Source organism: Coregonus clupeaformis, chromosome 10, assembly GCF_020615455.1.
Source record: "Coregonus clupeaformis isolate EN_2021a chromosome 10, ASM2061545v1, whole genome shotgun sequence".
Lineage (NCBI taxonomy): Eukaryota > Metazoa > Chordata > Actinopteri > Salmoniformes > Salmonidae > Coregonus > Coregonus clupeaformis.
The window spans coordinates 28,177,990-28,195,475 of record NC_059201.1 but is presented as its reverse complement, the minus strand read 5'-3'; the positions used below and the strand labels follow the sequence as shown (position 1 = coordinate 28,195,475).

The window sequence follows — 17,486 nt, the reverse complement described above, 5'->3', positions numbered from 1 at the left end:
ATGCTTCATCTCTTTCACTTTGGGCGAGGAGGAGCTGTCATGCTTCAACAGCCCGGATAATTATTTCCCTCTTATCCCCCTCACCAGGCCCAATCCCAGCCTTCAATAGGATCCAGGGCCTGCACTGCACCACGACACGTCTACCCTCGCATCTCTCTCTCTCTCTCACACACACACACACACACACACACACACACACACACACACACACACACACACACACACACCACAGGGAATGGATTTGCAGAGAGGAAAATAGCCCTTAGATTTAATAAGATGGTGCCTAAAGAGAAAGCCAGGAGGAGGATACGAAGAAGGAGAACTACATCAAATGAACGGTCTTATTGTCCAGGCCTAATGTCCTGTTTGTTGCACTATACACACACGTACATATTCTATTTAATATCCATGCTGTGCATGTGTGCCTGACCATGCATGTGTTTTGACCTCAGAAGCGACAGTCATTTTGTGAGTTGGGTTCAATCTGTTATGGTTTTTCGGGTAAAACTGGGAGCTCCATTGATGTGAGGAGGAGTGCTGGTTTATATGGTGATTGCTTCACCTGGTCCTCCAATAGGATAAGTGGAGCTTTCAAACTATTGCTCTCACCTATCAAATCCTTAGATTTAGAATAATCTCTGTTAACACTGAAGTGGTAGGTCCTGTGGGAAGGTGGTGGGGACCTAAATAGAACTAGGCCCAATAACACAGCTGAAAACTGCTGATTCATGGCAGATAATTAGTGCCTATAGGCCCTGTCTTCATTTGGAAAGGCTGCATGTTAACCTTTAGCCCCTGTGTTGGGCGCTGCAGCCCGGTGGAGGAACAGGAATAAACAGGCCAGGACCAGCAAGCCTGTCAGAGGAGGCTGTTACCACCAGATAAAGCAGAAAAATGCCCTTAATAGGCCACAGAGAAACCAAGGATTTTCAGGTGTTTCTGGACAATCTGCTAGGCTACAACAAAGGAGAGATACGTTTCCTCTGACAGATTAGCAGTGGTCAGCAGGGGTACACTGCTGTTAGCGTGAAGCACAGTGCTAAATGTGTGTCGGAGTGATAATTCAGCAGTACACATTTACCACAGGAATCGTGGCAGCAGCCAGAGGAGGCTGGTTAGTTAAAATGAGCGGAAGAAAATCACTTTGTAGGTGTTGACAGGTCTATAGGGGAGAAATATTATGGTTTCTCCTCATGTCCATTTTGTAGGTATGTAGGTAGGTAGACAAATTGACTTGTGGGGTTATAATGTTGTGTATATACAGTTGAAGTCGGAAGTTTACATCCACTTAGGTTGGAGTCATTAAAACTCGTTTTTCAACCACTCCACAAATTTCTTGTTAACAAACTATGGTTTTGGCAAGTCGGTTAGGACATCTACTTTGTGCATGACACAAGTAATTTTTCCAACAATTGTTTACACACAGATTATTTAATTTATAATTCACTGTATCACAATTCCAGTGGGTCAGAAGTTTACATACACTAAGTTGACTGTGCCTTTAAACAGCTTGAAAAATTCCAGAAAATGTCATGGCTTTAGAAGCTTCTGATAGGCTAATTGACATAATTTGAGTCAATTGGAGCTGTACCTGTGGATGTATTTCAAGGCCTACCTTCAGACTCAGTGTCTCTTTGCTTGACATCTTGGGAAAATCAAAAGAAATCAGCCAAGACCTCAAAAAAATTAAAATTGTAGACCTCAACGAGTCTGGTTCATCCTTGGGAGCAATTTCCAAACGCCTGAAGGTACCACGTTCATCTGTACAAACAATAGTACGCAAGTATAAACACCATGGGACCACGCAGCCGTCATACCGCTCAGGAAGGAGTCGCGTTCTGTCTCCTAGAGATGAACGTACTTTGGTGCAAATCAATCCCAGAACAACAGCAAAGGACCTTGTGAAGATGCTGGAGAAAACAGGTACAAAAGTATCTATATCCACAGTAAAACGAGTCCTATATCAACATAACCTGAAAGACCGCTCAGCAAGGATGAAGCCACTGCTCCAAAACTGCCATAAAATAGCCAAAGTACGGTTTTCAATTGCATATGGGGACAAAGATCGTACTTTTTGGAGAAATGTCCTCTGGTCTGATGAAACAAAAATAGTTTGGCCATAATGACCATTGTTATGTTTGGAGGAAAAAGGGGGAGCCTTGCAAGCCGAAGAACACCATCCCATCCGTGAAGCACGGAGGTGGAAGGATCATACTGTGGGGGTTCTTTGCAGCAGGAGGGACTGGTGCACTTCTCAAAATATTATGTGGATATATTGAAGCAACATCTCAAGACATCAGTCAGGAAGTTCAAGCTTGGTCACAAATGGGTCTTCCAAATGGACAAGGACCCCAAGCATACTTCCAAAGTTGTGGCAAAATGGCTAAAGGACAACAAAGTCTAGGTATTGGAGTGGCCATCACAAAGCCCTGACCTGAATCGTTAGAAAATGTGTGGGAAGAACTGAAAAGGCGTGTGCGAGCAAGGAGGCCTACAAACCTGACTCCGTTACACCAGCTCTGTCAGGAGGAATGGGCCAAAATTCACCCAACTTATTGTGGAAGGCTACCCGACACGTTTGACCCAAGTTAAACAATTTAAAGGCAATGCTACCAAATACTAATTGAGTGTATGTAAACTTCTGACCCACTGGGAAATAAATAAAAGCTGAAATAAATATTTCTCTCTTTTACTAGGATTAAATGTCAGGAATTGTGAAAAACTGAGTTTAAATGTATTTGGCTAAGGTGTATGTAAACTTCTGACTTCAACTGTACCTGTCAGTGATGGCAATAATGACTTTCATCCTCATATTGTGTTGAACATGAGGCATAGGCATAAAATATGAATGTGTTTTATAAAATGCATTGACACTGGGGATATGCAGTTTCTCTGTCTGTCAGCGTAGAGTCTTCGAGGCTACATTTCATCCTGTCTTAAATGCAGTTAGCAGGCTGGATAATGGAGACTGAAAAGCCTGTTTCTCCAGTGAAGCCCTTTTGCAGTTTGATGTGAAAGAGTCTTGACAGGGTATTGGAGCGGAGGCTGCTATGAACCTTTTATGTGAAAGTATAATCATTCGCTGGGCCAGGTAGAACTCCTCATACGTTAAAGGCACAAAGGTTCTCAAAGGATCCCGGTACTATATACTTTATTCCTTTATGCTCTGCTGCAAATAAAGAAATAGCCTATAGCCTACATTTATCCTGCTCACATTTTAAGAGGCTACTGTATCACAAGGGTAATTGGAGAATAGTACAATGTACTCTAATGTAAGAGGTCTGGACGGTATTGAATTGTGTCAGAGTGGATTTTAATTGATCTTATTGTGATTTTGGGATGGTCAGAGTTTGAGTCCGAGCTCAAATCAACTGGATCGCATGTAAGATTTACTTTTGAATGGAGAAGGAATTGAACCAAAGGGATTGACCCTAACTTTGCCTCCCATTCCTTTCTGCTATTAATCAGTGTGACATTTTAAAGACCCTGGTCAATGGTGGAGAGGCTCTGTGGTTCTACTGCAGCTCAAAGTCTAAAGCCAGTACAATACAGTATATAGCCAATATGTAGTCAACCTTCAGTTGCAAAATGGCTGCCGTGCATCATCCAGGTGCAATACATTGGTGGTGGAGGTGGCACGTTACCCCCTCACAGTATAAAGGTCATTGAAGCTTGATGTGAATAAACATATTTACAAAGAGCTTTCTGAATGTGGTATTGTATTATCACCTTCCTCCAGTTCATGGACACTGAGGATACAATGAGCTTAGCAGTGTGTGTTTTAGACTTGTATCTGCTCATGGTGGTGCTGTGTGACAGCAGGTAAACGGTCATGTGTGCCTAGTGTTTTTACTCTGTAATCCACAGCATTGCCTTCTAGCTTTGTGTTCTAACTACCTCTATATATTCAGTATCTGAGGGAGTCATAGCACTCTAACTTATTGTTACATTGTTACTTCACTCAAGACAGTGGTTTTCAGTTTCTTTAGCCCACAGTGGGGGACCTGAGATGTTCTGTGTGTAACGATAGATTTTTGGTTTGAAATCTCTACATCGGAATCATGGCTAGTGATAACACTTAGCCAAACATCTCAAATATTGTGTTGCAACTGTAAAAAAGCCTGTGTGGCGAAAGTTGATCTCTTATACATGGGTTCAGGGGCTGGTCTGTTTGACACATTTTTGAATGACAAAAGTCCACTGAAGTAAAGCCAACTATTCTTCATCCATATTTCTGTAAGCTGCTTTTACTTGCATGTGGGCATACATAAATCATGTCTCATGTATCATTAATATACATAGATGTCAATAGGAGACTCATGAATGGAAGAAATATGGTGCTACTGAATAGAACTGGGATTGAAAAATGTGCTGCTGATAGCAACAGAATAGGGCTTGTACTGGGCTTCAGCGTCTTAATCTTTATTGCCCCCCAGTGGTGAGGAGACAGAATAGCAGGACATTCACCAGTGTGCCGCCATATCGTTACCCCGAGCATCCCTGCGTTGTGTTCTGTCAATCAGCCTCTAGCGCTAATGGGAAACTTCAATCACTCTGTGTGTCGCCAGAAACCGACGGAACCACATGGTGAAGGAAATATTAACTGTGAGATGTGCTTGTCTTACTGAACATGATTTCTATTGAGTTTGATTATCAGTATGTACAGTAAACCACACCTGGGAGCCTCCACAGTGGTCCACCAGTCAGATCATGGGCACTGATTGGGCTTCCTTGAGTGACATTGTATAAGGTTATACATGGGTGTAATATGTATGTTGATGTGTACATATACCTTTCCTAGTGTGGTGTCCTTGGAGTATAGATAATCTAATGATCTACAGGGAGAGATCAATGGCAAGGCTAAGGTTCAATAGAGCTTGGAGTATTGACAGATCTCACCACTAGAAGCCACAGCGACCTCTGCCTCTCTCTCTCTCTCTCTCTCTCTCTCTCTCTCTCTCTCTCTCTCTCTCTCTCTCTCTCTCTCTCTCTCTCTCTCTGTCTCTCTCTCTGTCTCTCTGTCTCTCTGTCTCTCTGTCTCTCTGTCTCTCTGTCTCTCTGTCTCTCTGTCTCTCTGTCTCTCTGTCTCTCTGTCTCTCTGTCTCTCTGTCTCTCTGTCTCTGTCTCTGTCTCTGTCTCTGTCTCTCTCTCTGTCTCTCTCTCTGTCTCTCTCTCTGTCTCTCTCTCTGTCTCTCTCTCTGTCTGTCTCTCTCTCTCTCTCTCTCTCTCTCTCTCTCTGTCTCTGTCTCTGTCTCTGTCTCTCTCTGTCTCTCTGTCTGTCTCTCTGTCTCTCTCTCTCTTTACCTCTCTGTGATTTTGTCTGATTGTAAGGCTGTAACTGGGCAGAGGCAGTGTCAGGATTAGACCAATCTGCTGTCCGTGCCTGGGGCAAGAGCTACCCAGGGCCAAGGGGAACACGTACTCACACCCCCAGGCTGTGGAGATAACATCTACTTTTAGAAAGGAACACTCAGGCCCTGCTTCAGATCTCACCTACAGTAGCAGGATGGAAGGCAGACAGTGGAACTGTTTTATGCAAGTCTGGACCAATGATACTGTGTCTTTCTCACACCACCTCTCTCAATCAATATGCCTCTCACTCACTGTAGACAGAATGTTCTGTGGAGAAGCAATTTTGTGTGTGACTGCTTGTATGTGCATGCACGTGTGTCTTTGACATGGCTGTCCCTGTTTTATTGGTTATGGTACTGTGTCTCTAATAGTGTGGTATCAGTCACATATGACAGTGATGAACAACACAGCCACCTGAGGACTGCTTCTCCTTGGAGACTGACAGCTGCTCCACATGAATATGGCTGTTTGACACGCGCGCACACACACACACACACACACACACACACACACACACACACACACACACACACACACACACACACACACACACACACACACACACACACACACACACACACACACACACACACACACACACACACACACACACACACACACACACACACACACACACACAGAGTGTAGTGTGTCCTCAAAGAGGACATATACAATGGCAAACATATACAATGTTCTCTGCCTTGAATCAAGGAAAAGCACACTCAACAAACGGCAATAAAATTCTTGAACCAATATTTTGTATTCCAATGTTCAGTCTATACACTTGACACTCATAAAAGGGGGTACTATGGCAAACCGTCTGGCTTTTTTTTGTTACGCATGCAGATCTCAAGAATGTGGCCCAAGGTGATTGAATTTGGCCCAAGGAGAGTGTGTAAACATCATTAACACACAGATACACTCACCATTCATACACACTGTTCACACACACAGCGGCTCTTACAGATTAGAGATTATAAACAAACATGCATGATTAATCCTGTCAGCAATCACACTCTACTTTTCACACAACTGCCCTGAGTAATTACTGTTGTGTTTTGTTAGTGTAATTACCCTGCCTGGCCAGACATCACACAGTCTGCCCCGTTTTATTCTTTGCTCACCCGCTATCACTTTACTGTAAACATTTTAGATATGGAGACATCAATATGTGTAAGACTAATTGTAGGTGTACAGCATAAGAGAACCCATTATAAGTCTGAATGCTCCATACGGCTATATTAACCCTCTCCTGTCCTCTGGGCCACAGGTGGAGGCCATCCTGGTGAACATCTTCGGGGGCATCGTCAACTGTGCCATCATTGCCAATGGCATCACCAAGGCTTGCCGTGAGCTGGAGCTCAAAGTGCCCCTGGTTGTCAGGCTGGAAGGTGGGTACCGTACAAGTGGTGCTACAACCACAACTCTACACCCCTACCTACCATCACAGTTAGTCTTTACACTCCCAGCCCACAGCTCTGTCTGTACTCAACTCCTCCTTTCCTCGACTACTCCAGACCTCTACTCTACTGTTGTCACATGCATCATTTCTTGCACCTTAGTACTTTCTATGAACTGTCTGTTATTTTACATCGGTTTCATTCTCTCTAACTTATTCTAGAATTCAGTGCAGGAAACTTCTCCCATTTTGAGTAAGTTAATTTAGAATTCCCTCTCTCATATGATATCCAGTGTGGTCCTCTTACTGGCAAGAAAGACTAGCATTTCTCACGCTAGTCATGTTCAGCAGTGCTAGACGCTGTATCTCATTAGTGGAAACCAGGACTGTTCTCAGGGCAGGTCTGCAGGTTTTGACTAACTGAAGTGACTTTTCGTAGCAGGTTAGGAGAACTTGCGTAGCAGGTTAGGAGAATTAACGTGGCAGGTTAGTAGATTTAGGTTATGGCTAAAATTGTCCCCAACGCTACTCAAACATATCTAGCTACAACCAGGCCTGCCCTGAGAACAGAATTGGTTTCCACTAATGCGATGCTGCGTGCTAGATGGCCAGAATAACGATGGTGCTGATTGGGTCACCTCTCACCTGCGTATGATGATTGGGTCACCTCTCACCAGCTGGTCACTAGGATAATTGGCTGGAAATGGCTGACTGGTGTTGTCCAGAGAAAGAGAAGGGGACTCTCTTCATTAGCCCACAGCACTCCATTTGTCCCTCTGTACCCCCACACTTTTCAGGTCAGCACTACTGTTTCTGGGACACAACCAGGACGGTTACAATAAAGCAAGTCTACAAATACTGCTACTAATAATAATAATTGATTTACCTTGTATAGTACTTTTCATTAAAGAAAATAATCTCAAAGTGCATAAAAAGCTAAACAAACAACACATTTAAATTGAGATGGTAGAGATGGTGATTGAATGTCTCTATTTTGCTTCGGATGAAAGGCTGGGAGTAGAGGCATTTTGGATTGGGAAGGCAGTGTAGTTTTGGCAAAGGGGAGGGAGAAACAAAGACTGTCTGACAAACAGGCCCGGAGCGCTTCATCAGTGCACTACATCTGCTTCTCTGACGGTCAGGTCCTCCAGGACCCACTCCTCCGTAGGTACTGGTCTTCCATAGCCGAACATGTAGCACCCACCTGGGTGATGACACGGCTGCTGAAAAGCGCACAAAGTCCCCACATCTTGGCTGTGGTTAAGAACAGTCCCTGAGCCTCTTCTGCCATCTCTAGACACAGCATGCAGTACTTGTTGTAATTCTTCCCTACAGATGAAACAATAAAGCCGAAGCTGCTGCATTTGAATAACCAGAAAGATAGGCTTTTCATCCCAATTCTGCAACTCTGAGTCAAGACCACGAGATGTAATTGATCAACCCGCAGAGCAGTCAAATACCCCAAAATAATTTTAAAAATGCAACAAAAAACACATTACATAATGATGTACAATATTTACAGAGCTCTCTGCGACTTCACGGCATAATACTGTATGGGCAGTTAAGCATACCAGTTAAGCAAACAAATGAGGAAAGGACCGACTACAAAAGATGTGTATGCATCAGCCATGTTAAAATGTCAAACACGTTGCCTTTTGTTTTGATAGAAAGTCAAATTTGCAGATTTGTTTGAACTAGATACAGTTAACCCCAGATAAATAAAACCCAAATAAATGCTCCCTGTTGTTGGACACAGTGCTCAAAGAGGCAAATTATTGTGTTCAAATCCATAGATGTGGTTGAAATCTCTGAATGGTGGAGGCAGCATGCTTAGTGTGATCGATACTGCTTTGGTCACATACACGTGTTATGTGTGTATGTGTTCACTCTGCCAATATGTTTTCATGGAAGACCCAAAAATGAGTTATTTATTTTGTACCTCCAGCCAATCGCAATCATTCTATTGAGACATATTGCAGACTCTTTGAAAAAGATGTTGGTCATCTCCTTAAGAACAAACAGGAGTACATATCTTTCCATAATTTACCTAAGGATGAAAAACAAGCTTTGCTTGATTTACAATCCCATATGTCAGTCCTTACCCGCCCTGCTGATAAGGGTGGGTTGGTTATACTCATGGATAGGACAATTTATGTAAATGAGTGTCATAGACAACTGCTTGACAACACCTTTTACAAAAAACTCAAAGTGACCCCACTTCTCAATTTCAGAACACTATCTTTACTGTCCTAGATGGGTATTTAAGTTCTGGTCATATCACCAAAAAAGAACATTACTTTTTGTCTATTCAACAACCTAAAATTGCCACTTTCTATACTCTGCCGAAATTACACAATAATGTTACAAAACCTCCAGGGCGCCCTATTGTAGCGGGCATTGATGCAATAACAGCCCCTTTATCGAGCTATGTTGACTTTTTTATTAGACCACTCGCAGAACAGCTCCCCTCCTTTGTAAAGGACACCAGCAGTATGATCTCTATTATTGAATCGCTTGATCCTCTCCCTGATAATACCTTGTTAGTTACTTTTGATGTTGAGTCATTATACATAAATATTCCACACGGGGGCGGTATTGAGGCCATGGAACATTTTCTTCTACAACGTGACCCAAATGAACTACCTTCCAGTGCATGCATTATAACATTGGCTGAAATAGTACTCACACACAACTACTTCATGTTTCTAAATGATTTCTTTATTCAGACGAAGGGTACTGCTATGGGATCCCCTATGGCTCCTAACTATGCTAATTTGAATGTGGGTTACATGGAGAAAGTCAATTTTCAATCCTCTCAAAAATGTTTTCTTGCCTAACATTATTATTTTGAAACGGTATATTGATGATATTTTGGTTCTATCGAGGGGTGATTCAAAACAGCTCCAGGCATTCCATGCTTTTCTTAACTCTTGTTCTGTGCACCTGAGATTCACTATACAATCTGTTTCCTTGATCTTCTGATTTTGTGTGAGGATAATGTTCTATACACTGATCTTTACAGGAAACCTACTGATCGCAACAGTTTGTTGAGGGCTGATAGTTGTCACCCGCTTCCCTTGAAAAACAGTTTGCCCTACAGCCAATTCTGTCGAATCAAACAAATTTGCAAAGATTTAGACAGAAATATGGCTGAGACACAAAGAAAATTCAAGGAGAGGGGGTACAAAAATGGTCAGATTAATACTGCCATTGAGAAAATTCAAAACAAATCGTGACCTAATCTCTTTCAAGGACAGTCTCGCAAAAAGAAGCATTCTTGCGTTCTAACTACACGCTATTCAAAGTGCTCTAAACAAATTAAGGGAATCGTTCACAAACATTGGCACATTCTAAAATCCGATGACAGTATCAGTAATGTGTTTTCGGACCCTCCCTTGGTCGTATTCTCGCGGGGCAGAAATCTCAGAGATCAATTGGTAAACTGTGATTTACCACCCCTAAATAACCCTGCACAACGTCTATTTGCGCCTCTACCGGATGGAACTACAAGTGTAATGGCTGCGCACAATGCAATGGCACTTACAAATGTAGATCCTTCAAACACCCCTAAACAGGGAAACAGATCCCAATCAAAGGTGTTATTACGTGCTCCACTAAGGCAGTTATTTATCTTATAACTTGTCCTTGTGGTAAAGATTATGTGGGTAAAACAAAGCGCGAATTAAAAGTACAAATCTCGAAGCATCGTAGCACCATTAGGTGCAAAAACCCGACATACCCAGTCGCGGCCCACTTTTTGGAAGCGACCCACTCGATTTCGTCCCTACGTTATATCGGCATTGAACATGTCACCCTCCCTAGGAGAGGGGGGGACCTCGGCAACTTACAGTGGGGAAAAAAAGTATTTAGTCAGCCACCAATTGTGCAAGTTCTCCCACTTAAAAACATGAGAGAGGCCTGTAATTTTCATCATAGGTACACGTCAACTATGACAGACAAATTGAGAATTTTTTTCCCAGAAAATCACATTGTAGGATTTTTTATGAATTTTTTTGCAAATTATGGTGGAAAATAAGTATTTGGTCACCTACAAACAAGCAAGATTTCTGGCTCTCACAGACCTGTAACTTCTTCTTTAAGAGGCTCCTCTGTCCTCCACTCGTTACCTGTATTAATGGCACCTGTTTGAACTTGTTATCAGTATAAAAGACACCTGTCCACAACCTCAAACAGTCACACTCCAAACTCCACTATGGCCAAGACCAAAGAGCTGTCAAAGGACACCAGAAACAAAATTGTAGACCTGCACCAGGCTGGGAAGACTGAATCTGCAATAGGTAAGCAGCTTGGTTTGAAGAAATCAACTGTGGGAGCAATTATTAGGAAATGGAAGACATACAAGACCACTGATAATCTCCCTCGATCTGGGGCTCCACGCAAGATCTCACCCTGTGTGGTCAAAATGATCACAAGAACGGTGAGCAAAAATCCCAGAACCACACGGGGGACCTAGTGAATGACCTGCAGAGAGCTGGGACCAAAGTAACAAAGCCTACCATCAGTAACACACTACGCCGCCAGGGACTCAAATCCTGCAGTGCCAGACGTGTCCCCCTGCTTAAGCCAGTACATGTCCAGGCCCGTCTGAAGTTTGCTAGAGTGCATTTGGATGATCCAGAAGATGATTGGGAGAATGTCATATGGTCAGATGAAACCAAAATAGAACTTTTTGGTAAAAACTCAACTCAACGTGTTTGGAGGACAAAGAATGCTGAGTTGCATCCAAAGAACACCATACCTACTGTGAAGCATGGGGGTGGAAACATCATGCTTTGGGGCTGTTTTTCTGCAAAGGGACCAGGATGACTGATCCATGTAAAGGAAAGAATGAATGGGGCCATGTATCAGGAGATTTTGAGTGAAAACCTCCTTCCATCAGCAAGGGCATTGAAGATGAAACGTGGCTGGATCTTTCAATATGACAATGATCCCAAACACACCGCCCGGGCAACGAAGGAGTGGCTTCGTAAGAAGCATTTCAAGGTCCTGGAGTGGCCTAGCCAGTCTCCAGATCTCAACCCCATAGAAAATCTTTGGAGGGAGTTGAAAGTCCGTGTTGCCCAGCGACAGCCCCAAAACATCACTGCTCTAGAGGAGATCTGCATGGAGGAATGGGCCAAAATACCAGCAACAGTGTGTGAAAACCTTGTGAAGACTTACAGAAAACGTTTGACCTGTGTCATTGCCAACAAAGTGTATATAACAAAGTATTGAGAAACTTTTGTTATTGACCAAATACTTATTTTCCACCATAATTTGCAAATAATTTCATAAAAAATCCTACAATGTGATTCTCTGGATTTTTTTCTCTTATTTTGTCTGTCATAGTTGACGTGTACCTATGATGAAAATTACAGGCCTCTCTCATCTTTTTAAGTGGGAGAACTTGCACAATTGGTGGCTGACTAAATACTTTTTTTCCCCACTGTATTGTTGAAACGAGAGGCTGGATCTTTAATTTAAAGACCCTTGCTCCCTTCGGTCTCAACGTAGACTTTGATGTGAAGCCATTCTTGTGATTATTGTGATTTTGCTATTCATTGTTTGTGGGCCTATGTAGCCAAGTTGTATCTATGATCGTATGCTATCTATTCATGTTTTTTGTATGTTCTGTTTATCTGAATTAACCAATGGTATCAGGCGACACGGCCACAGTGTTTGTCATTATACCCTGATGAAGACAGCTTGTCTGTCGAATCGTTGGTTATTTTTTATTTATTTTTTTGTCATTTAGCAGACGCTCTTATCCAGAGCGACTTACAGTTAGTGAGTGCATAATTGTTTTGTTTTTTTCATACTGGCCCCCCGTGGGAATCGAACCCACAACCCTGGCATTGCAAGCGCCATGCTCTACCAACTGAGCTACACGGGACTGGTTATTAAATTATTCGGTTATTAAATGATTGCATCTGAGCTCCTAGAGTGTGCAGCTCTCCTTTTCCTTTTCAAGTGTTCTACTCCGCTAGCCAGCACCTCGCTTAAATAGGTGTGCTTTTCTTTCGCCTCTATATTAGACCCAAAAATAGAACATTAATTGCCGGTTTCACTTTTCACAAACATGTAACAAATTGCATCTGGCTCTCAAATTGGGGATTGGCTCAGAAGGTCATGGTGACCATTGGGTTGAATCAGAGTCCTGGTGGCGTTTAATCCTTGGTTTAGCTGTGGTCATTACGGCTGGGACATCAGAGAGCGGGATTGGTTAGAATCAATCAGCTAAGCTAGCTGTGCTGACCACAGACCCCATAATGGCAGGCTGCTCTTCAAAAGGATCAGCAAGGATTAACTCTGCCACTTTTTTAATTGGCAAGCCTTTTTTCTGCATCCTTTGGCTACACATGGTGGTTGGCTGTGATGACAGAGTGCCACAAGATGTGGAGTTGGGTTTGATGCCAGTGGTTGATGTTGTATTAATGGGCTGGCTTTCATTAATTGGACATTAGTTTATTGATGGACACTGCTGATTACCTGGTTGTCAGGCTCTCCCATATAGGCTCTCTCTCTCAGATAGTCATGCCTGATGTACACACACACACTAAATATAAATGAGGAACTACTGCCCCCACCCAGAGACTCTGACCACAGTGTGTGTGTGAATGTACATTTGTGTCTGTGTATGCATGTGTTTGTGGATAAAAGTCCCTTAAACACGCCACAGGGTCTAGTGAAAAAGTGATTATATTCCCTTCAGGCCATTCCATTGCTAATGATTTACACAGCCATTCCACTGCTATCTGTCTGTCTGTCTGGGGATGGAGGCCAGTCTCTCCTTAATAAAGGAACATGTGGGGGATATAGACGTTTTCTATTGTAATTAAGAAAGGACTAGTGGTTCTAGAGAGTGGTCGAGATGGCCCCCTTAGTCCTGACAGTATCATTATAACTTAAATAGATCCATCTACTGCTGACTAGCTACAGACCACACACACAATCACTGACAGTATCATTACTGCCTTAATAAAGCCATCAGATGCTTTGGTCTGGCCATCACTGTCCAGCCGCGGACCACAAACAGACGTGCACGCCACAACAGACACGCCTGTCACATGCACATGACCACAGACACATACAGAAACTCTCACTCGCTTCTCTCCATTTCTCTCTCACACACACACACACTCTCTCTTAGACACTCAAACATGTACACTTGGGGAAGGAACTATAGTCTCTGAGTAGTTAGAAGTGTAGAGTGAGAGAAAGAGAGCAGGAGAGCAGGGAGGGCCCTCCCTCCTCCTTCAGGTCCCAGACTGTGGCTGTGGCAGTGCAGTCCCCTCAGCAGGACAGTCCTCCAGGGTACAATAGGCCCCTGCTACAACCTGATTTACAATGATCAGAATCTGCCATAAACTCCGGCAGGGCTGGCTGGGGCTGGTGCTCCTGGTGCCAGTGTAGCTCCGGCTCTGTCTCAGTGCCCTGTTTAGATCCCTCTACTACAACAACAGGAGGCAAGCTCACACCCCAGCGATCCCAGTTGAAGGTACTGGACAGGGCCAGTCATCATCACATCATACAGACTGCATTAACACACTACTTGTATTGTATATGGGAGGATGGATTGACCATGTATGGTCATTCAGTACATTGCAGTTATGTGTTGCATAGAGCTAACATAGTTCTTTATTCCACATAGTAGAAATCCATTATATTCTGTATGATATATAATCTATCTGCAACATTGTGAATGTTCCTTCCTGCTGAAAAATTACTGAAATAGTAGAAAGTGTCTCTTAAAGGGACAGGCCTCTGCTGATGTTTTCTCTAGACCTGACTGTGAGGTCTCTGGCAGCACCTGGTGGCTGTAGGTGAAACTACACCTCCTGTACAGTATCAGTAGTCTGGGCTGCTGCTGCTGTAGACAGACACTGCTCCCTGCTGCTCATTGTGGAACTGCACTCTGCTCACTGACCAGCTCTTTCCACACACACCCTCCGCAATCACACACATTCAGAGGCACTCACACACGCACTGGGTGTTTGTTGAACCCTATGTGTGGTGAGATTCTTAGAAAGTCTGTTGGTGTTAGATCTAGGAGTTACAGTTCCAGGAATCCCGACAGAGCTAGGAACTACGTATATTCCTTATACAATATTTGTCTGTTTTTTTCTTAATAGAAACCATTTGTACAGCAGCACAGTGAAGGCCATATAAAGATGTAAAGGTGTGTTTCTTGTCTCACATTGGATTTGTTTATTAGCTGATAACCTCTCCATGACCTCTACAGGAATATGATCTCTGTGATTTGTCAATCCAAATGAAGTTGATATGTCAGTGTATTGAGCCTCGGAGTGAAAGCAGTGCCCTTTTACTTATAGATTTAGCAGAGGACAGAGGAGAAGATGCTGTTTGGTTAAAAAATGACTTTGGATACCCTATCTGCTGTGTGTCTGCCCATGGCCTTCCCCTCCTCTAATTAGATTACACAATTGATTGTTTTGTGCAGAACTCAAGAAATGTGTTTAGAATGAGTTATTATCTCACCGGACAAAAGCGATGAAATATTAGGAGTTAAGTGGCGGCGGTAATATTATTCCTCATGAATGCTATTGATTAGAACATCCAGGCTCCTGAGATTTCACATATCATGCAATCTTAATTACACACCAGTCAGGAGAGCAGCACCGACACACACACACACACACATCGTAGTGATGTGGAACACCTGCGTTATGTAAATTCCCTCCTCCCTGCAGCACCGTTCTCACCTGTGAAATCACTGAATCAGTGAACAGCACATAAACAGCTGGGCTCTGTTGTTTCTGTGGGTTGGCTTGGTTTTGCTTCTCTTCTCTGTTTTCTCTAAGGGAGAACAGAGACAAGTGTGTGCGTAAGCTCTCTCTAGCCCACTCTTTCTTCCTATCTCTCTCTTTCTCGATCTAGCTCAATCTCCCCACTTTTCCATCTGTCTCCCCCATATATCTCTCTCTCCTTCATTGCTTTCATGGTTAGTTCTGTGCTCTGAGGGAGCCAGTGTAGGCCTCAGAGCTGTAGTGTCTCAGGGTGTCTCTGCATGGTTAGAGATCCACTGGGGCATGATCAGATCAGCAGAGACCCCACCAGCTGCCTGCCTGCCTCTCCTCTGACCTCCACTGCAGCCAATGGAACACAGTACACTCCCTCTTCCCTTTTCAAGAACACTGGCTTTCACACTCCTTCACAGACACATCTGTTCTATTTCACCAATGAAAGTATGCCAGTCATCCATTCATCCATCTCTTGGTGCACCTGTCATTGGGTTAAGTTCTCCTGTGTTCTGTGTGTTTTTAGTCAGTTGGGTGTAGCGGAGTGAGATGCAGCATACAACTCTCTCCTTCAATGTCATAGGCCATTCACTAACGTTTGTGTGTGTGTTTATAGGGACCAATGTGCAGGAGGCCAAGAGGATCCTGTCAGAGAGTGGACTGCCCATTGTAGCCGCCAATGACCTGGATGACGCTGCCAAGAAAGCTGTGGCCGCCATTGCCAAGAAGTAAAGAGCCTCTGCCTTCCGTAACACTGATCAGTCCTTTCCCCTCTCTTTGTTCTGAGCACCCTAGTTCCCCCTCACTCCACAGGGCATGTACACCAACCCTTCAGCCCATCACTACCTTTCACCCACCTGTGTTATCATTAACTGCAATATATCAGGTTGATTCATCATATAGCTTTTATCTATTTTTCTTATCATAAAGGTATATATTTCTATGTGTTCTGTTGGTCTTTTTCTGTTGGTGCTCCAGTAGGGAAGTATTTGGAGTCCTGACTCTTTATTGTGCATTCCATTTTGATAAGCTGAGAAACTTTAATGTATTTCTCTAGCTATATGATTACCTTTTCAAAGAAGCAAGAATAAAATGTTATAACATTGGTGTTATTGTTTTATCAAACCATACTAGCACAAAAGGAATGACAAAACTAAATGACATGTTCCAGACTGCACTTTCATATGCCACTGTGAAATCATTACAAATATCCCCTTATTCAGGAAATGCACAGTGGTGTGTAGCTAACTTGCACACGTGGAGTATTGGAGAGCAGCATTTAAAGGATTTTGTTATTGTTTATGTGTTGTAGTACAGTAGGTGACGTCACTGGTTTGCCTTGGTTAAAGTCCAGTTTATTGATGCCTTAATCAGAGGTCCTTAGCATGTGAAACCGCAACCTCATACATGAGTATTATGTTTGAAACAACTTGAATGAAGTGTAAAACTTTGTTTGCGCTGTTAACTTTGTAATTCCAGGTATGATTTTAAAGTAGGCCTACTACTTTAATCTATATAGCAGTATATAACTTTGATAAATCATCTGTGCCTTCTTGATGAGGGTAAAAACGGGTTTGTGAAGCCAACCAGCCAACACACTCTGTCACATGAAGAATGCATTAGAGATATTGTTTAAATGAAACATTGTAATTAGCTTTTTATAATCATGAATGTATGTCGATCAGTTGAGATTAGGTCAACTCTACAGTATGAATAATTTGAGAGCTTAATAAAGGTGACTTTCAACAATTGTCTGTTGATTTATTGTATGCTGTATGTATGTGCTAATCTGGTTTTAGTTTTGTACAGTGCCTTCAGAAAGTATTCACCTCCCTTGATTTTTTTGACATTTTGTTGTTACATCCTGAATTTTAAAATGGATTACATTTAGATTTTTGTTCATTGCCCTACACACAATACCCCATAATGTCAAAGTGGAATTGTGTTTTTAGAAATGTTTGCAAATTAATTAAAAA

The 17,486-nt window shown here is 42.8% G+C and overlaps 1 protein-coding gene across 1 annotated transcript in view; it reads left to right on the top strand.

Moving 5' to 3' along the window:
- Window positions 1–17,259, top strand: part of suclg2 (succinate-CoA ligase GDP-forming subunit beta) — a 104,443-nt gene extending 87,184 nt beyond the window's left edge. Inside the window, exons 10-11 of the mRNA XM_045222946.1 lie at window positions 6,623–6,743; window positions 16,127–17,259. Coding sequence (XP_045078881.1) covers window positions 6,623–6,743; window positions 16,127–16,242 — 237 coding nt within the window. The 3' untranslated portion in view covers window positions 16,243–17,259. The remainder of the gene's footprint in view (window positions 1–6,622; window positions 6,744–16,126) is intronic.
- The last annotated feature ends 227 nt before the right edge of the window (window positions 17,260–17,486 follow it).